Consider the following 22,256-nt stretch of genomic DNA (forward strand, 5'->3'; position numbering starts at 1 on the left):
CACATACTCGCACACATGTTCAGCAATAGATTTAGTACTCCGTTTGTGGGTACATCTGTACTGTATATCTGTTCTAGGCATCTCTCTTTCAAAACGTTGCTTGTCATTGCCTCAGTTTACTGTATGTTTTATGACAATAACACATTGTGAAACATTCTTCTGGGGAAATATGTACCGTTTAATATTTTTGGGAAGTAAAGGAAAGGAGGGGAGAAAAGAACGAAAGAAAGAAAGAAATTCCAATGTTGGTGGTTTTGGGGTATAGAATTGCTCGTGTCAACATTTTATGGAGTTTGTACAAAGAATTGTTTACACACACTGACGGACGGACGTTTGTTTGGTTTTCTGGCAGTCAGGAGCCACTGCGAGTGCCCTCGTCTGTCACTTACCGACCGCGTACCTAACAGTTTCTGCGAGAATTACAGTCATCTGGGAAGACAAGCGGCACACGATTACGTGCCAAGCCGAGAGGCATATATAAGCATAAATTAGACAGGTATGTCTAGAGTAGCAAGGTTTCATTTTGAGGCTACAGGTATTTACAGGGTATTGAGGCTTGCAAGCACTGCTGGGGTAGTGAGGTCATATGCTGAGTCACAAGTCAACTGCACAGAAATGCAGCCGGCCAAATAGGTGGCCATTCAATGGCTAACGAGGGTGTGCCTGCTTTGTCAACAATGTACTCTCTAGGACAGTGGTTCCCAAACATGGGGATGTGACCCATTTAGGGTCAACAATGTACTCTCTAGGACAGTGGTTCCCAAACATGGGGATGTGACCCATTTAAGGTCGCCAGTAAATACCCTGTTTATTTTTAAGCATTCCTAAACAAGTATTTTAATTGAATTATAATAATAATTACTATTATTAGTATTATTATTGTCTCCACCAGGCCGAAGGCATGGCGGGAGAGTATGTTTTGCACTCCGTCCGTCCGTCCGTGTGTCCGTCCGTGTGTGTGTGTGTGTGTGTGTGTGTGTGTGTCCGTGAGCAGCTAATCTCGGCCACCGTTAACCCGGTCGATGCCAAATTTTGCACACACACTCCCTGGATGCCAACGATGAACCTCTGCCCCAAACTTTCCAGAACGGCCTGTTATAGCGCCACCAGGAGGCCGCTTTGTGCAAAACAAGTTTTTGCACAGTACACCTACAGATTTTGTCCAAACATCACGCAAATTGGTACACAGTCTCTCTAGAGCCATTCAACGAAACCGGTCTTTCAGATTTCTCAGACTCCATCCTGATTGGTTAAGATTGGCTTCCAAAGTTCACAGGAGTGCTCAGTTTCAAACAAAATGCTGCAAATCATGAACACATCGCGTGATTTCCGTGAAATTGTGCACCCACATTCCCACTAGGCCGAGGACGAAATGCCACATGAACAATTTCAACTCAGCCTCAAGGTGGCGCTATAACTGGCCGAAAAGTGTTTTTATTTACTTTTGTTGCCCTTTTATCCAACCACCAGATGAAGGCAAGCTGCAATGTCCTACATTCCTATCCTGGTGGAGACCTGTGCCCAGAAGGGCACTTTTTCTAGTTACATTTTATTCTTAAAAAAAAGCTGATATACAACACACAGATATGATGATATATAACGCTGATATACAACACATTGCAATGTACGCTGTGTTTTGAAATAGGGCATAACCCTTTAATTCATGAATGGGTTATTAAGGGTTATTATTATTATTAGGTTATTAATCGATTAATTCATGATATATATTTATCTAAGTTATGGGTCTCGAGCTGAAAATGTTTGGGAAACACTGCTCTAGCCCAGGGGTTCTCAACCCGTGGGTCGCGACCCCTCGGGGGGGTCGCCAAATTATTTTGGGGGGTCCCCAAATTATTAAAAAATAAATAAATATATATATATATTTTTTTTCTTTCCCAACTGAATGGATGGAAAATCGAAAATTAAGAGTTTACATGGTACACATAGTACATGCATACACCTTCCTAATGATTATATCTGGTTGTTTCAGTATTTATTTGTGGTGTATTGTCTCTATTATTAAGGTTATTGTAGCAGTCAATTTAAATTGGGGGTCGGGAGGGGGCGGGGCGGGGGTCCCGAGACATTGCCAAAGCATTTCCGGGGGTCCCCTGCCAAAAACGCCTATATGTCACACTGATAAGCAGAGAAACAAGTCATTCATCCATTATGCTTCCCAGGCCTGTCTGTGTAGATTAAAACACTATGATCTTTATGATCCAAGACTGGCTTACATCATTAAGATTATAGTGCTCTTCTCACACAAACCACATCAGCATCAGCTAACCATATCTATCTATCACATAATGTGAGCAGGGGTCAAGAAAACAAAAAGTTGTGGAAACATTTCCAGTTAATTGTCTTGCTGGCAAATACTGCAGCCTACAGTATCACTCTCAATTTTAGAATATATTTATATAACCTATCGCCTTCATGGGAGTACAGAAAATATTGGCGTGATAATGAGCAACACTTATGGCTGGGAAACTCTTTTCCAAGTACTTAATTTAGTACATCGTTATTTGACACTTATATTGACGTTATTTGCTACAGTGTCACAACTACGTTGTCTAAATGGTAGATTAATACGCTGGCTCACTATGGTGAAAAGAGCAATCGACTTCTCAACTGGAAAATCGATTAACATATGGCCTAATTTTAGAAAAGATTATGTACAAACAAAACAATAATTGTCATGATAAAAATCGGGGGGAAAAAAATCACCCGATTCATTATATTAAGGCATTCAAAACACGTTACAAGAGAGCCATTGTATTAATATGCTGATACATACAAAGAAATCATGCGCTTCCTCATTATTACCCGTTTTATGACTAGCCTGGCGTCCCTATTTTGGGCATGGCATGTCATAAAAAAATATTTTCAGAAATGTCGAAACCTTAAAATAATTGAAGTTCTACAGGCTGGTGAACTTCCTCCGCTATTCGTTGTACGACAGAGTATACTATAGTACCTAAAAGCTTCTAAAGTATTCAAGGTAGATCTCACACAACACAAGTCCTTGACCGTTGACATGAGTGATCTGCAGCGTGATGATGAGTCACATGACGTTAAGCTCAACAAGTGTCCAGCCTCACACAAACTGATGTGAGAAGAAAAAAGGCTGTAATTGGAGACAAATTATCTTGGCACTGCACAAACTGGCCAAGGATCTTAAACTGTGAAATGTTCCCCCACCACATCTGGTACCACTTGTCGTCACCAAAAATCTAAACTTGCTATCATTCAGAATACCAAGAAACCATGTCATCTCACAGAAGAAGTGGGTGGCTTTTCATGAGATTTTTTTTTCTTTTCTAGTTACAAAATGTTTCAGAAATCTGTGTTTTGACAACTGAGACATGCCTCGTCCTTACTCTTAACGACATCTGGCAGCTCAACCTGATGCTACCGAAATGTGCAACATGATTTCATAGGGGGGTGCTCCCACTCACACACGCATAGGGGGTCTTTTTGTGAAATGAATACTGTTTAGGCTTTCTGCAGAGCATCAGGTCTATGTTATGGAGCTATGATATTCATTCACACATTTCTTCTGCGTTTAAAGAGTGGTTTAGGGCCAAACCAAGTCACAATCGCTTCACCGCTTTGCATGGTACATATGTGAGGAATGAGGGGTACACTGAGACCTTGGGATGGAGTCAAAAACCACAAAAATATTGAAATGTCCGCTACGTGACATACTGTAATCACAATATGCATTTCATTCCATGTCTAATGAGAAACTGAAAACACGTCGAGGGGGTGCGCCACTTAAATCAGTCCCATATCCAAGTGTTTGTCTTGAGTGTTTTCTTTCTATAAGGCGGTTCTCACGTAGACATCCAACCCAGTCTGTGGCTGGCTTTAAAAGTGCTTCGTCTCTGTCTACTCATCATACATCCAAGCTGCACTAAGACTTTCAACTGTTTGACTGCTGCTATGCATTAAAAGAAGCGTTTAAAGTTATTTCGTGACTGCAGATGTTCCCTTTTTTATTCTACATGTTTAACCACTTATGTCCTATTTTATACTTCACCCGATACGATGTTTGAAACATTTAACGTTTTAGAAAATGTTCACCTATAATGACATGGCCCAAAATAGGGACGTGACGACGTGACGAGCTTTAAGTGGCTGAGAATCTGCACACGTTTTGAGTTGAGCGTGCCAATGCTTGACAAAAGCAGGCAACCAGGACAATTTACTGATCTGCCGCCATGGGGTTCATTCGTTGCAACAACAACAAATATTCTCCAACTGATGTCTGCAAGTCACATCTCCACGTGGAAAAAGCTCAGCAGAGCGTTCTTCCCTAACGAAGACTCTGTCTATTTTAGGGACGGGTTAAGAGCACTTTTTCTGCAAGGAGCAGAGCTCCTTTGCTGGAAAAACGATCCCGGAATATCCTGATCTGCTACATGTGGTTCATGTCGTGACAAGCCTGTGATGACTCTCTGCCTCTAGATGGGAGAAGCAGGCTTTCGACCCATATCTACTGGAAGAATGCACACAATATCCGCGACTTCAATATGAACCGTAAATCAGGACGCCGTGTGATTCATGACGATATCACACTTCCAGAGACATGAGTGTTGCACTTGTACAATGGGACAATGCAGATGGCTCGATATTGATTCCATACTCTAGAGTCTACGGCGGTGTGGGAGGTGAGCTATGAATTATTAGTCATATTGTGGAATCTCTAAAGGCAGACGCAGATGTTAAATCTTCCTGGGATGCAGCAACTACTTACAGCTCATTGGGGACAGCCCTGACAAAGGCTCTGCACTTACATGTATTGGAGAGCTACATATGTTTCTATTGCCACACAAACCACAACTAATATTAAACTATTGTTTTGCGTTTTGACTTTGAGCTCATTCACTCTGACTCAACATGATTCATTCAAGGTTCCTGGAGATACAAAACCATATACTGTAGCGCAGGGGGGGGCAGGGGGGAGGGGGATGAAAAAATACACATGTATGACAATGATTTACTGCACGTATTTCATAAAACATTTCATAACCTCTCATTATGAGAATTTATTATGGAAAGGGGTAAAGACACACAACAAAGCACGCTCGGGAGGTGAAACTAAACCCTATCCAAATACGGGGGGTCCGAATGAAGTCGGGAGCACAGGGAGCGATCCCACGCGATCCCACGCACCCTGGAAGACCAGGCCCTCTCTCTGCGTTCTGAACATAAGAAGACCAGGCCCTCTCTCTGCGTTCTGAACATAAACATCCCAAAGACAGGGGAAAGTGGACCAGTGTTCGTTACGGATCACACCGCACCACATCCACGTCCCGTTTTCAGGGGTTAAGCAGAGTAGATCCAGAGACCAGAACACGGAAGGCTGCATTCAGCAGGCCTCCCCAACGTCCCGTAGGCACGGTGTAAAGTCCATTACGCCATGGTGGAATGGGTGATGTGGAAAGTGCTCTGGACGCCCAAATATATCGTCAAGTGCTCCTTGTTTCTGGGTGTCCCTGGATCTAAATATTTTTGAGATGGGGTTCTGCGGCCAAATACATTTTGGGTTTGAGCAACCACTGAATAGCAACAGGTTTTTCCGAAAACTGTTAGGATTTTAGAAGGCATTTGTAGAATCGGCATCAGGTCTTAATGGGTTAAACACAGGGTAGTTGTGTGTGTGCAGTGCACCTGCGCTCATGCATGTGCAGTTGTGCACGCGTGCATGTGTGTCTCTGGACCTGTTGCGAGGCCCTAACGCCCTCAACACTACTAGGCCTGGATTGATGAGGTTAAAGGCCTATAGCCGCTCGTTATGTGATTGCAGCTGGCGTGAGGGACAGGGGAGCAATGGCGTCTGCTGCTTTTTTTGGATTCCAGGCAGACTCCCTGTGACGGGACCTCCAAGGCACTGTCCTGTCTATTCTCTTACGTTTCGCTCTATCCTGCGCGGTCTCCACTGACACTGGACCAGATGTGGGACAATATTGATGTCTACACTGGATCACCCATGATGTCATGTGGAGGTGGTGGTGGGGGGGGGCACCTTTTAAGAGGTGTGTTTTCGCTGACGGCTAATGCAAAAATTACCCCACCATAATCATGTTTTCATTTTTGGTACCAAGAAAAAAGAAAAGAAAGAAAAGAAAGAAGAAGAGAAGGAGAAAAAAAAAACAGCACCACACAAGCAATGAAGCAATCTGCGTGGGATATCTGTAAAGCAAAGCCTGTTACCATAATAACATTAAAACAGATTAGTGGGACACGTCCCAGTGTGCCGGCTGTGAGCCTTGGCCGTGTGCTACAGCTGATGCATGATGGGGGGCCTGAGTCACCGGCACCATGCTCTCTGAGGTGAAACCCAGTTCACAGGCCGCTCTGCGGACACATGGCGGACAATGTACCGAGCCCGCACACACACGCGCACAGACACAGTAAAATCCTCATAAATGTTCATTTCAAGGAGTAGTTCACCCAACCCGTTACTTATTTTCTATCAATTACACCCCCCGTGGCCATGAAGTCTTGTATACATGGAGATCTTCTTGTTTTTGTCACATTCCTAAGCCAATGATTTGATGACCGGCAGAGTCAACTACTGACCGATGACCCGGTCATCAATGTGCTCAGGAATGTGACAAAAACAAGAAAAATGAATTCAAGGCTTCCTGGGGTGTGTAATTGTTAGAAAATAAGTAATTTTTGGGTGAACTACTACAATAACTGAACGGCTCGGGCTGTTAGCCGCGCAAGTTTGTAAACGGTATTACATTTTCGAGCGTCCACATTACGGTTATGTTAATTATGCATGTTGTCCAGACGAGAGCGGTAGAACGCTCCGGATTCCAGAGAAAGCTGTAGTACACATGCCCGGCCTGTAGATGGCCACCCAAAAAAGATTATGCACGGCGTGTAAAATGCATGTGAATGCATAATCAACTGTAGCTGATATTTTTCTCTCTTTTCATTACTCATTACAATTTTAATGATTTTAAATAGGCCTACTAATATTCTCATAACTACCCTCTTCTGACAGAAGTATAGGCTACAAAGTATACATAAGCATGAGATTCATAGTTTGCAGATATTAAAGCTCACAACGAGGGGCGGCATGATGCATTGTGAATTTGAGTTTGACTTGAGATTATATTTGGGGCGCAACCTGGGCGCAACACTGCTGAATGTCAGATAATTGCTCGTCAGATAATTGCTCGCTAAACATTTTGCATAATCTGCAGCTAGTTAACAAGAGAAATTGCACATAGGCTACTATACAAAAGTATAAAAAAAGATTACCGGTAATTAGAAACAGTGAAAACAGCCGTTTATCGAGGAATATGGACACTTTGGACAGTAAACGGTCTCTCAATGCAAAGCCGTTTTGAAGTTACACAAAGGCTTTGCTGTGACATTTTGGCTGCTTGCTTGCAAAGAATATAATTTAGAGAGCAAGTTGAAGCATGGATAGCACCTTCAGAATGTTTAATTTCCACCCAAGAAGACGAAGTACTTTGACGAGGTGAGTCCATGCTGCTGTGCACCTCGCAGAGAGACCTGCCTGTGAGAGGGATGGACAGTGGCTGCGTGCTGCCTATCTTAGAGGTCTTTAGATATAGCCTATATATACACTAATCTATTCTACACTACACCATTATAGTAACAATAATGCAGATCATCCGTTTTTTCTTGTCTTTCCAGATTGGTAATCACCATCATTTATATCTGTTCTCCGAAAATAGCTCATCTACGAGCTCATGCATGGGCTGCAGATCGGCTATTTTCGGAAAAGAGATTTATAGACATTATGTGCAAATATAAAATAGCTGTGATACTTATGTAAGTGGTTATGGTGAAATAAAATAGCTGTGATACTTATGTAAGTGGTTATGGTGAAATAAAATAGCTGTGATACTTATGTAAGTGGTTATGGTGAAATAAACCATTAACACTTAACACTAATGGTTAGTTAGTTTGTAGGGGGCGAGGGGACTATGACATCACCGGCTCAGGAAAGAGACGGCATCCGCTGTACACACGGAGACGACAAAGTAAATAGTTGCCCGGGTAACGAGGAATGTGTCCTCATGTGGACACCACCTAAGTTGCATGTCCTCTCCCGTCAGAGAACGGTGCCATGTACAGTAACACCTGAGATTCAAACATGTGTCTCCTGCGTGGGAGACTAAACTAGTAAACTAGTCTACTGCTCAGCCGAGGGTGCCGTGTCATTAGTCAGAAGGTTCATTGTTCCAAAATTACTATCCCTATCTCTAACCCTAACCTAAACCTAACCGCAAGCATGGGAGCAAACCTAAACCTAACCGCAAGCACGGGAGCAGTGCATGTTCGGACTAACGGGACTTCGGATCTATGGGTAGTTATGCAGCCGAGAGGGAATGGGCTATATTCACACATGCCATTTTGGAAAGAACTTGGGCCACTTCCCTAATTCCTTCACAGGTGTTACCGATGATACTAATGAAGGTTCTGTTCTGGTTCTGTTCTGGCTGCTAGTGTGAATGTTGGCTCACTGGAAACACTGCTACACCAGTGGGTCTCAAAGTGTCCTTGAGTCGGTTCCAAATGGCCCCGTACGGGTGTGTAACTCCCGAGTTATATAACGTTTGAGAACTAAATGGAACAGAGCCTTAATTAGTATCGTCGGTAACACCTGTGAAGTAGGGAAGCGGCCCGGTAAGTAGGAATAATTATTCTGTGTGCATATATCCCATTCCCACTTGTTCAGGAGGGATGTTTTGCCTATGAGCTTCAGGCAGGGCTAACCTATAAACCAGTAGGTGGCCTAAGTGGTTCTCAACCTTCTCAGGCCCCGACTCTGACAAGCACTTGGAATTGTAGGAGTTGAGGCATTACATTTATTTTGACTCGGTTCCACAGATAAATATTGTGAAAATAACCAATCTATAGCCAAGCTCACAAGGGCTCACGTTGCGGCGTTTCGTATCCACCACCGTCTACCACACAGAATGTTCGAATAGTGTTTCATTTATTGAAATGAGCTCCGGATTGCATCTTTAACCGTCCTACAGCATTTGAGTGTGCAGAGTGCAGACTCCTCGCTGTACAGCTTTGAATGACTGTGGCACAGGTGAACTTGACACACACGAGGTGGAGTTGTATAAACACGCCATCATAATAATTAATGACAAATGTGTGACAGATGTGTGTGTGTGTGTGAGTGTGTGTGTGTGTGTGTGTGTGTGTGTGTGTGTGTGTGTGTGTGTGTGTGTGTGTGTGTGTGTGTGTGTGTCTGTGTGTCTGTGTCAGTAGCCAAGCAGATGGATGAAAATTAAGTGTGCACCATTAATAGAAAAGAAAAAATAATCGAAGCCAAGATTGCAATACTGACTACTGCAATTTTCAAATCACAAGAGGCAGTATAATTTCCGTTGGCAAGAGTGCCGTTTCAGACACGATGAGACATTCTTGTGCCGTGCATAGTCTCTCTCCTAAACCAATTATCAAAGCATTACGGCTACAATAGAGGGTATGCGCATGCATAAAGTGAGTGGCAAATTGTGTGGCAAAGTGAGTTTAATGTCGTTTAATGCAATCAGGTAGGACTGTTCTGTTCAGTAGGCGTTCCCGCATAACGTCCGGGTATGATGAAGATGTCACGTGCATACCCGCTATACTGAACTTAAGGTTATTTGAATGAATAATGTCAATGGATTATTTTTACCAATATTTATGTTAATGCAATATATATAATCTAGCACAATGGCCTGTTGTGGCGCTGTCATTGGGCCCAAAAAAACCCATAGCCCCATAGAAGTCCATGTATTTGGGCCCAACTTCACCTAGACTGTATTACCTTAATAAACATGGTCATGAATACTTTCTGCTTCCAGTCACTAGTTTAAAGTCTCATTTCTAATGTCATAATATTCTTTTTGGAAAATGATGGTCCCATTTATTAAAAGAATGACCATAAAGTTGCGTATGTTCTGAGGGGCGTGGCTACCGTTACAGTCTATGATCGGGATTCCCCACCCACTCGAGTCAAAATAAAAACCAACTAAGAAGAAGGGGGGAAGTCCCGCCTCGTTGTCTGGGCCAGCCAATGGGCCAGCTGGGCCCAAACGGATCTAGAAAGATGGCGATTTACAATACAAGGACTGACAGGCTTCATTTTACGTTCATGTTAGACCCGGGGAACACTTTGTCCATATTTTTTACAGTCTATGAGTAGGACACCTACAGTATAGCCTGGTAATACACAGGTCGTTTTGAGGAAGCAATCTGATTGGTTGAAGTTAGTAGCCATCTAGCCGTGCTTAAACGAGCATGATGGAACACCTAATCAAAACATAAAAACCAGCTGTGCTGACCTCCCAGAGCGGAGCCGACTGGGTTGCTATGCTAGCGATTTTCTTGGAACACTTTTGGTCTAGTGGCTACGCTACATCTGTATGATTTTTTTAGCGAATATCTTAGTTATAATGAAATTGAGTTGACGTGATATTTTTTTAAAGGATGACCGTTATATAATTGCAATATTACAATTGAGGGTCGTGCTTTACCGTCTTTAATGCACTTCCACGCTGCTTACTGCAGCAACGCAGGCGTGCATTAATGACGGTAAATCATACCCTCTTGTGTAATATCATGTGTCTTCTGCAGAGCGGTTTGTCCCCAAGCGATGGGTAGGCATTTTGCAGAACAAAAAGTGGAAGAGGCAACTCTCCATATAGGGCCACTTTTTGCCAGTCCCCCGACATAATTGGTTTAAAACTCACATAAATCTCAACACATTATCTCTGGCGTCGTGTGATAACAAGTAATGTACAGAGTTTTTATTTTCCATAAAGATTGGCTATATTTGGCTTCTAAGGTTTGTGGAAAGTGCCTATTTAACAAAACCAAAAATTATTATTTCACTTAGAACGAAAGGGGAAATGTTAAAAGTTACTGATTGTTGCAGAATTTCTTTTTTTCCCACCGACTTAGGTACACATGATCCCATGACTTTTGTATAACGTTTGCCTGTAATTGCCTATATAGAGTGCGCTTCCAAAAACACTGTATGACCATAGTTGCACCACAAATGTGAAAAGTTGAACCCCCCCCAAAGCTTCTTCAAATTCTGACGGCTGCAACACAGCCCTGGGTGTAGGCCACCCGGCCTGGTGGAGATATGCATTCTGCTGAGTGCCTCCTTTTTCCAGTCAATATTGCAATGTAATATTCACTGAATGTCAGCATTGTGAAGCTCTTAGGGGGGTAGATTCACTGGGAACCACTGACTGTAGGCATATTTGACAACCTCACGTCAGGCGAACCATTATATCACAGTGCTCCTCTTAGGCTGCTGTGCGGTTCCGATGGAGCCCAGCATTCTTGGGGTCTCCTGGGTCAGGCCCGTTAATGAGTGGCGGACAAGGGGCCCGCACTGGGCCAACTCCTAGACGCTCCAAGGCAAACAAACCGAGGCCCGTTTAACCAAACACATTGTTCTGGGCCAGACGAGGGGAGTGCTATAGCTGGGGCAATATTTGTGCCGCTGATACCAAAATAAAACCACAGAAGGTTTACATACCTCTCTTTGTGGGACAGTGTTTAGGAAATGGTATTTGGGTTGGAAGCAGGCGTACATGGGAAGATTTTCTAACATTATGTTACATCGGAGAAGAAGGGTGGGTGTCAGGACTGGGTAGTAGAGTCTGGGTACAGAGAGAAGAAAGCTAGGCAGCATTTTGTTGTTTGATTTATCATACCTGTGGGGGCCCAAACTGGCCCGGCTGCGTCGCTGAGGCAACGACCTCTGGCTGTCCTTCGAGCCACGAAATCTTCAAAGGGTTTTCGTTGAATCCGCTTTCATTCTTAAATGCCAATTCCTGAGGACAAAAAACAATGTGTGACTGAGTATGTCTGCCAAAGAGAGGGTGTTTTCCTTTCTGTTTTTGGGGTAACTTTAGAAACCCAACTCTTTCTCCCGGCGGTGTTAAAGTGTTGTTGTGTCTTTCCCTCCGACCCTTTTGTGCGATGCGAATATTATAGCACTGGTGAAAAAAATGCAAATGCAAACATAGGAGGGTGAACTACACTCGCCCAACTTGAAGCGCTGCTCAGACCCTGAGATGTGCCAGGGAGACCACAGACCATGAGTCCGTTCCCCAGCGGGACGGCAGATATGTCCTCCGGAACGGAACCACGCGACGTGGAGCGCCACAACAAAAAATGGCACACCATTATAACAAGAGCCCCGAGGACCCAGACGCTGGGGAACAATGAGGGGGCTCAAGTCCTTCCGTCTGCTGGTTCCCATCAGTGCCCAGACATCGCTACGGGACGAATACATACCGTGACTTTTTGGGGCTCACAGTCGGGCTCGGGGACGGGCAATCAATGACACTTGTCATACTTGGTAATAATCAAGCCGAGGTCACACTGGATGGCAGCGTTAGCGACTAGGTAAACAGATCCACCATGCACACGCACGCCCCCGAGAGGCATGCTTCGTCGGGGGAGCAAAACAGGCTCGAGGACAATGTCTGGTCAAAGAGTTAGGTACTTACAGCTGCTCTGACGGTTGCAAATTCGACCACAGCACTTCCTTTCTTCTTACTCGACACAAGCACATTCAAAACATCCCCGTACTGGAGGTGAAACCAGGAGAAAGACAGAAAGAAAGGAAAAGGGAGATGGGAGAGAGAGATGCAAAACATTCAAATTAGTATTTCCTGTAACAGCGCAAACCATGACCATGGAAATGGAAGCAAACACAGACTTGAAAACTCAAAACAATGGTGAATACAACAGCCGTCTGGAATAAAACCTGGGCATACAATATGGGTCTTCTTTGTCTCTGTAAAGCTATCTCAAATGGTACAATTTTAATTCACTCTCACGTAAGAGAACAATCCATGCAGTCACAATGAGACTAATACTACTGAAGTGACTTTGTGATATTTCAAAACAGAGGACCCTGGGACATGTCAAGTGTGCTGGAGAGGTCATCATTTTAGCTGTCCCTTGCAGTGCGAGACCCTGCAATGAACCATGTTCTTGGATGGAAGCTGAAATGAACCATGGCCCTCGTTCAGTTCACTGCCACTTAGACTGAGCCCAGGGATGAAGGCGTGGACGCAAGAACTCAGGAATGGAGGCGTGGGGACGTGGACACTGGACAGGGTCCATGCCAGGGCTGTTAACTGACAGGGTCCAAGAAGATGGACAGTGGAGGAGGAGAACGAGGAGGCTGAGACTGGGGAAGGCGAATAACCCTCTCACGCGAAAATGAAAAGCGAAAAGGATTTTTGGCCCATCGTTGCGTTCCTCTGGGTTTGTTCCCGTAACTACATGTGTCACCTGAAACAGAGGCCATCCGTCATTAAGATGTCCCCCCACCACACACACGCACACACAGAGCTAAGAGAAGAGCTCTTAGGAGCACAGAAGAGCAAGGAGGAGACAGCTGAGAACCCAATCATTCCTGGGAAGTCAGGCTCTCTGGGAACGGGGACACGTCAGGAATGTTAATGGAGGTCGAGGACACTCCAGCGCAGGCCAAAAGCGACAAACGAGAGTCTCTGAAGGCCCCTATTTCATCAAATCTAAATATCTTAATATGTCTCTTTTTTCCCCACAGAGAAGATGTAATAGTTTTGTGCGGCCAAAGTACACACTTGTGCGTACAAACGCAAACATACAGAGCAACGTGCGTTCCCACACAGGGGTGGCTACCTGCCACTCATCGAAGCTTTCCACGTCAAACAGTAAAGTGCCCTTCTTAACTCTCCGTAGTTAAGAATTTATATATTTATAAAACATTATTTATGTGTACGTATATCTCCCCCCCCCCCCCCATGACTGAGGCCATATTGATTTCAATGTGTGCGGAAGAAAGATTGACGTTAGGGACACTTTTCCGGGCCGAACCGACGCCCTCATCGCGGAGCCCCTGAGTCGGTTCACACAGCACAAGGTGGTAGCGGGTTGCATGAGAAGAGCACATTTCCCAGTGACTCCCTTGGCACCGCTAAACTTGCCTGGTAACAGGGGGCACTAACAATGCTGTGCGTGGCTTTAAAAGGGCACCACAACGTTGCCCTCAGCACTTTCACTGCAACAAAACTTAATGGGCCCCGTTTAAGGAGAAAAATAAACACACGCACAGGGCTGATGTCATGCAGACCTCGGATATAGCCGGACATGGGCGGGTTTTGTTGTGTACAGGCGCTTGCAGGTCTGAGTGTGTGTGTGTGTGTGTGTGTGGGGGGGATGGAAGGGACTTCACACATCACCTGTATCGAGTGTGTTTTTGCACCATCTACTTGCGGCCGTGAGTACATTATGTTTTAGAGCATGCACCTTTTGAAGAAGTCTGTGGAGAATGTCTTGAGAGTATCCCCCGTTAGACTCGTCCTCTTTTTTACACTTCCACTTCAACTAGAAAGGAAGAAATAAAAGGAGAAGAGAAAGAAACGTCAATTGTTTTACAAAGATAATTGTCATTTGGACACGTGCAGTGTGGGACACACATCAGAGTGGGACCCACTGGCATAGACCATATTCACATGGCTTGCCATTAAGTTAATGAAATGCTCATATTATCCATAGGAAGTATTAAGTTGTTTTTATTATAATATGCATTCCATAGGGCTGGACCACACATGGACCTAGATTTTAGCAAATTTAGATTTTTTTAATAATGGGATGAATCTACAACAAGAGCCATTCTCCAATAACCTCCATTGACTCCCCACTCATCCAATAAATATTGTTTTGCTATAAGTTATTCATCCCTCTTTTATCCATCCGGCGAGACGGGTCGGCGCATTTTAGGAGCACCAAGAAACTCCTCCAGGTGCTCCTCTGAGTACTAGACCAAAAAGGTTGTGTGCAGCCCTGACTATACTGTACTAAACTCACAAAATAGGTTTACATTTGCTGTACTAGTGTGCACTAATTTCCAAACACAGAGGCAAATTCTATACCATAACAAATGGATACGCAAAAGGTTACATTTTACATAACATACATATTAAAATGTTTTCTTTGTATTTATTATTAGCAAATAAAAACATGATACGTGATGAGTGTGATGGCAAATGTTACAGGGTATATTTTGCATTATGAATACAGGTGAGCCTAGATTCTGACTTGCCATTTGGTGTGCTTTGGGCACAAAAAGCATGAAAAACACTTAGACAGGCTTGCTTAGACAGATTTTGTATCTCCATCTCTGTTAGAGATAGAGGTATAAGGTATTATACATGGCAGGCAGAGAGGCAGGCATGATTAAGCGCCAATCATTCTGTTCACTGTCAGACAAATTGAATTTCTGGGAACCGCCTGAGACTCATTTGCTCTTTTTACCAAGAGTTATGCTGAAAATGCACGCTGTCCTTCAAAGAGCACACACACACCGCTACCCAATGATAACCTTCACACCCATTCATCTCCTAATGAGGCGTAGAAGCATTTCGTCCACAATTTAAGCCCATACATTACTGGTACCAGTTGAAACAACGTTGCAGAGATTGAGGCCGTTTGCGATGCCCCAACTGGTTTTGTTTAAAGTGATACAAAGTGGGTGCCACTGTAAAAAGATACAATAATTTCTACTACTGCAAGAGTAGAAAGAAATTTTCACAAGAAACATTTAATGTGTGTGTGTGTGTGTGTATGTGTGTGTGCGCGCGTGTGCGTGCAAATTGTATTGCTGATTCTGAAATTTCATACAGTATATGTCCAGTAAAATGAATGAAGGTTTGGCCGTAGTATAATTATTGTTTATTTTGATCATCGGTATCAGTCATTCATTGACATTCATTTCTTTGTATATTTCAGTTAAGGCTTTGTATAAGTTATTCATCATATCTGTGCAAAGTTTGTTTACAAGGCAGACTGAAAAGCCAACAGAAAACAAATTATGTCCGATGTTCAACGCCAAAAACACAATTAAATCATTCATTGCAATTATTTGCATGTTAATCATCGACTACCATTTCATGATCGTCATAGCCTCAACCACCCGAGATCAATCTCCACAATAATGTTCCTGTGTATGTAACATGACATGTAACACCGTAAGACTCAGCGCTGCCGTTTGTTTTAACTTACTGGAGCACACCGGGCGCACGAAGATGACTATCAATCTTTAAAAACCAGATTAAATATCTAAACACATTAGCTAACCTTCCCCAGTGTGTCCGTTAATAGGCGCTCAGGCTGGGCGCTTTCCAAGAGGAAATATAATAAGGCCTCTCCTTACGTTGTTACGGGCCCCCTGACGACGGCGGGCCTACACCGGAGGAATGGGCGTCAGAGGGCAGCCTATACAGTACGTGCGTAGAAGTGCTGTCAAAACACCTCATCAAATGGCTTTTTTCCCCTTTCTTTTATTTTGTACTCGTATAGAAACTCCTTGGAGGTTCAGCCTGTGTTTACTTTTCACCCAGGTGGAGATAGTTCGTCCTGATCCAACCCCTCCTCCACCACCTACAGTACACCTCCTCTTCGTCTCCAAGAATCTCAACCCTCTCACTGTGAACCTCTCCTCCCAGCCCCATCTCCCAACTACAATGAAAACATTTGTTGATTTTGACAGCAAATTAGTTTTAGTCGACTATTTAGTTTTAGTCATCAAAGGTTAGTTTTCATTAATCTTTTTATTTAGTGAAAAAAGGTAGTCGACTAACATTTTTCGTCATTAGGTTTAGTCGACAAAATCAACACTACATAGAAGAAATGCTTACTTTTAATTTGGGGGTCACCCCTCTCCCCGCTCTGGAGTCTGAGAAAGAGAGAGAGAGAGAGCGGAAAGGGGGTGAGAGACAAGACGACAGCAGGGAGGAAAAAAACAAAGACACAATTGTTCCGAGTGAGAAATATGGCCTGTGAAGATGAGCAGTTGGAAAACGTTTCCTTTTTGTTCTTCTTTTTGTTAAAGTGGTCAATGATGTGTGCTCAGACAGTTGTGTTTCATCCTCAGGGGGACGGAGAGTCATTTCAAATTGACTATCTATGGTTAACGTCGGACCATCCAATCCACTCCTTCGCCAGACCAGCACTCGCTCCAGGCGGATGACCCATCGGGTTTCCTCCCTGATGTGGAACAGAGCGCCGATCCCCAAGAGGGCCCGGGAGGGCCTGATCGCGTGCGAATAAAGAGGGACTCGGCGGAGACACGCCGAGCATGCATGAGCTATGGTGTGGCCACAAGACAAGGGCTTTAGTTTAGGGGGCCACAACCCAGCACTGCCTTAAGAATACCCAAAGTTCCATTGTCATACTTTCCTAGACACTTCCAGCCACAGGAGTGCGGCATCCAAAGCGCATCCATAGCTATGCTATATCGTGTAAGTGATTGTTTGATGGGGGCTTTTGATGGGCTTTTGTCTGTGCGAGCGACTGTGCGTGCGTGCGTGTGTGTGTGTGAAGAGAGCGCGAGAGACATCTGGCGTGTCTGAGCTCTCTAGCGAGGCCTTGACATTGCCAGTAAACTAAAATAAACCTTTGGAGTCAGTGTTTTTAGAGTTCCCTGTTTACTGTGCTGAACCATAAATTCAAAAGCAAATGCAGTTGCTGTTATTGTCATTATATGAATAATATCTGGCAAGCCTCAGAGTAGCTGTTGACTGTTATGATTTACTGGAGGGATTTGGACCGACAGACAGTGTTGATGGACAGGGTTGAGGGGTGGGAGGGGGGTTGAAATTATAGCGATGGAGGGAGGGAGTTTCTTTTTTATTCTTATGCACAGCTATTCAACAGTGAGTGCCCAGGTTTGGGTTCAGCGTCTTGCTCAAGGACGCTTCACTGTGGTGTCGGAGGACACAATTCGAGATAATAATGTCGGGAGGCTCACATCATTTTCAATTGCTCCAGCCTAACAGCCTGTGCAGCAGAATCTCTGAAAATGTGCAGAAAATAAAGCAGATGACATGTCTGGCCTCCTCCACATCCGCTGGATATTCTTTTGTTTTTGTCACATTCCTAAGCCAATACTTTGATGACCGGCATGTAACGATATATCATATAATCAATATATATATCAATATAAACTGGTGACAATTTAAATCAAAATGAATAAAAACATGTATCACGATCCAAACAGCAGAGGGTGCAATCGCGTTAAACTCCTATTCTTGTTCAGCGGCCTTCATCACACGTTTAAATGATTAAAAACAATGTTTCCTGTCATTTGCTACAGTATCAAAAACAAACGGCATTGTAAAATAAAAATAATAAAATACTGGATTTGTGTAAGAGAAAAAAAGAAATTTAAAGAAATTTAAAAAAATCGTGAAAACCTAATAATACGTGAGACCCTAATATCGTAATTCGAATTGTATCGTGAGTTGAGTGAATCATTACATGCCTAGGGCTGTATTTTGCTTGTCTTAAGTACCAGGTCTTATTACCTAACTTGAGTAAACTAAAGACCTGGAGGCGTGATCAATGCCATTTGGCTATTCTGAGTGTCCAAAGAGCATTGATCACGCCTCCAGGTCTTTAGTTTACTCAAGTTAGGTAATAAGACCTGGTACTTAAGACACGCAAAATACAGCCCCTAGTCTCCAACGGCATCTCCTATTAACCGATGATCCTCATCAAATTATTGGCTCAGGAATGGGAGAAAAACTAAAGTATTTTTTGGGTGAACTAGTCCTTGTACTACCTGTGTGTCCTGTCCGCTGGGTGAACTAGTCCTTGTACTACCTGTGTGTCCTGTCCGCTGGGTGAACTAGTCCTTGTACTACCTGTGTGTGTCCTGTCCGCTGGGTGAACTAGTCCTTGTACTACCTGTGTGTGTCCTGTCCGCTGGGTGAACTAGTCCTTGTACTACCTGTGTGTGTCCTGTCCGCTGGGTGAACTAGTCCTTGTACTACCTGTGTGTGTCCTGTCCGCTGGGTGAACTAGTCCTTGTACTACCTGTGTGTGTCCTGTCCGCTGGGTGAACTAGTCCTTGTACTACCTGTGTGTGTCCTGTCCGCTGGGTGAACTAGTCCTTGTACTACCTGTGTGTGTCCTGTCCCCTGGGTGAACTAGTCCTTGTACTACCTGTGTGTGTCCTGTCCGCTGGGTGAACTAGTCCTTGTACTACCTGTGTGTGTCCTGTCCCCTGGGTGAACTAGTCCTTGTACTACCTGTGTGTGTCCTGTCCGCTGGGTGAACTAGTCCTTGTACTACCTGTGTGTGTCCTGTCCGCTGGGTGAACTAGTCCTTGTACTACCTGTGTGTGTCCTGTCCCCTGGGTGAACTAGTCCTTGTACTACCTGTGTGTGTCCTGTCCGCTGGGTGAACTAGTCCTTGTACTACCTGTGTGTGTCCTGTCCCCTGGGTGAACTAGTCCTTGTACTACCTGTGTGTGTCCTGTCCGCTGGGTGAACTAGTCCTTGTACTACCTGTGTGTGTCCTGTCCGCTGGGTGAACTAGTCCTTGTACTACCTGTGTGTGTCCTGTCCGCTGGGTGAACTAGTCCTTGTACTACCTGTGTGTGTCCTGTCCGCTGGGTGAACTAGTCCTTGTACTACCTGTGTGTGTCCTGTCCCCTGGGTGAACTAGTCCTTGTACTACCTGTGTGTGTCCTGTCCGCTGGGTGAACTAGTCCTTGTACTACCTGTGTGTGTCCTGTCCGCTGGGTGAACTAGTCCTTGTACTACCTGTGTGTGTCCTGTCCCCTGGGTGAACTAGTCCTTGTACTACCTGTGTGTGTCCTGTCCGCTGGGTGAACTAGTCCTTGTACTACCTGTGTGTGTCCTGTCCGCTGGGTGAACTAGTCCTTGTACTACCTGTGTGTGTCCTGTCCGCTGGGTGAACTAGTCCTTGTACTACCTGTGTGTGTCCTGTCCGCTGGGTGCTGCTGCTGCTCCTCCCTCTCCCTGCGGATGTGTTCTTTGACCCGCAGCTGCTCCTCCTCCAGCTGCCTGGAACCCTCCTCTCTCAAACGGGCAATCTGGTGGTGGGTGCAAAACGTAGCCTTTATAGAACCTATAGAAGCACTTAGCCCGCTAGCATTTATTGAAAAATTAGGATCTAATTCACGTCAGCATTTTTCCCAGTCGAGCTCTTATTTTGAAAAGCCACATTTCTAGACTACCGGAAGGAGTATTATCCTAGGAAGTTGAACAACTGTTGTTTACAATATGGGTCTATGCCGGTGCACTGGAGAGCTCCACATCGCCGGCTCTGTGCCATCAAAGAAACGCTGTTTTGACAAAAAAAAAAGTAGCATTATGGCTCGATCGATCGAATGCACTATAAAAGCGCATTTGCCATTAATCAACGGCAATGGCGTTAAGCGTAGTATCAAAAAATAGGCTTCAATTGAACTACATCTACGGCAATGGCGCTGAAAGAGAAGACCTGAGGCCGATTTTACAAATTTACATGATTAAAAAAGAAATAGCAGATCACAAAGCTCATAGCGTGGCACAAAGTGACACACTATGAGCTTGTACATCTGCTATTTTTGAATAGCCAAAGTATAAAATAATGGTTAAACTAAGTGGTTCAATACAACAATACAAATATGCTGGCTTTGAACACTGGCAAGGTGAACAGCATATAACTTGATACCAAGTACAAATGATCTATGAATAGGATTCGTACCCGCGTCACACTCCATGCTAAATCACAACAAGAAAACACATGCTGTGCCTCGGGGAACGAGCCCAGATCACTTGTTCTTATCATCTCTGACACCACCACGAACACAACAACCAGTGTTTGAGAGCTAAGAGAGAAATAAGCAACCAGGTCTAAGGAAACAAGCCCCAAATAAGCTAAGATTAGACTTGTATGAGCACTTTAAACCTATATAGATATAATAGGTCGCGTGCACGCATCTGCCTGGGTGACGGCAGACTGCTGGGCGAGCGCTGGCGCTTTAGCATGAGGGGTCAGATGGAATGTCAGAACAGGTCAGCTCCATATATGGAGATCTAAGGGTGGCAGCGGGGGAAGAGTCATGAGTGTACAGGGTTTGATGAGTGCCAGGTAGGGCCGGGCCTTCATTTTCAGGCCTGGACATGAAAATATTTGAGAAACACTGGTTTAAATTATAATTTAAAAAAATGTGGAAGCCAGCCTCAAATAAGCAACTACACTTTAGAAACAAGTAAATAAATACCCAAATAAAATGCAACACGCGAAGTGCCAATATTTACAAGCAACTTTACAGAAAGAAGAAGCCCAAAGTCGCTTATAATAAGCACACATGGCAACACTGCCACCCACTTCCCAAAATTGGAACATTGCCACCTACTGGTAATCTCCACCCACCCCCTCCAGGTCCACATGGCCCCATAATTGCGTGCATTAGGCATGTGGAGCGCACGGTTATGACTCACCTCCCGAGCACGCTAAAAAAAACTTTTTTGAAGTGCATCAAGTCATGCAATATCACCTAATAGGGTTTACTGATAATTATGATATGGCATTGATGAAAACCGATTGGATTCAGACCGACGGGGCCTTTGTTCCTGGACCAAGACCTTGGAGGATTTCAAGTCAATCAGAAGAGAGCAAATAACACAATAAATGCACCTGGTTGTGCTTTATTATTTCCTGGAATGCAGTGGAATACCTCTTTCCCAGCATCATGCAGTGGTGGAAAGTGACCAAGTACATTTACTTAAGTACTGTACTTAAGTACCATTTTGATGGGTTTTTTTTACTTTACTGGAGTACGGTATTTCCAATTTTCAAAATGTTATACTTCTACTCCACTAAATCTCAGAGGCAAATACTGACTCCACTACAATTATTTGCAAACTTTAGTTTGCAAACTAGTATACTTTGGCTATTTGAAAATAGCCGTTCTACAAGCTCATAACACGTTGTGAGCTTGTAAATCTGCTATTTTCCAAGGACATTAAAAAAATGAACTAGAATAGGACATTCTGCACAATGAGTACTTTTGGTACATTACGGTAACTAATAATAATAATAATACATTTTATTTATATGGCGCCTTTCAGGTCACTCAAGGTCGCCTAACAAAAGAGAAAAGAAATACAATACAATAAAACAAGTTTAAAATACACACAAAGGCCTGCAGCAGACTTTTACTCAAGGTGGGAGTAGGCTTGTCTGAATAGGTGAGTTTTGAGGTGGGATTTGAACTAGATTTTCTTTTCCAATTCTGTTGTACTTTTACTCAAGTACATTTTTAATACTTATAGTAACAGAGTACTTCTACATGATGGTATTATGGCTTTTACTTCCATGTACTTTTTCCACCGCTGGGCATAATTATGGCTAAGACAGAGAGGCCTGTGGATTGAGATTCCCTCTCCTCC

At 44.0% G+C, this 22,256-nt stretch overlaps 1 protein-coding gene across 2 annotated transcripts in view; it reads right to left on the bottom strand.

Annotated features, from left to right (window-relative positions):
• Window positions 1-22,256, bottom strand: part of dnajc17 (DnaJ (Hsp40) homolog, subfamily C, member 17) — a 53,225-nt gene that overhangs the window by 18,841 nt on the left and 12,128 nt on the right. For both annotated transcript variants that reach the window (XM_083792200.1, XM_083792201.1), the window contains 5 exons: window positions 19,789-19,909; window positions 16,707-16,744; window positions 14,317-14,394; window positions 12,522-12,602; window positions 11,721-11,840 (listed from right to left, as the gene is read on the bottom strand). In XM_083792200.1, coding sequence (XP_083648326.1) covers window positions 11,721-11,840; window positions 12,522-12,602; window positions 14,317-14,394; window positions 16,707-16,744; window positions 19,789-19,909 — 438 coding nt within the window. The remainder of the gene's footprint in view (window positions 1-11,720; window positions 11,841-12,521; window positions 12,603-14,316; window positions 14,395-16,706; window positions 16,745-19,788; window positions 19,910-22,256) is intronic.

Source organism: Protomyctophum parallelum, assembly GCF_964188405.1.
Source record: "Protomyctophum parallelum genome assembly, chromosome: 20".
NCBI lineage: Eukaryota > Metazoa > Chordata > Actinopteri > Myctophiformes > Myctophidae > Protomyctophum > Protomyctophum parallelum.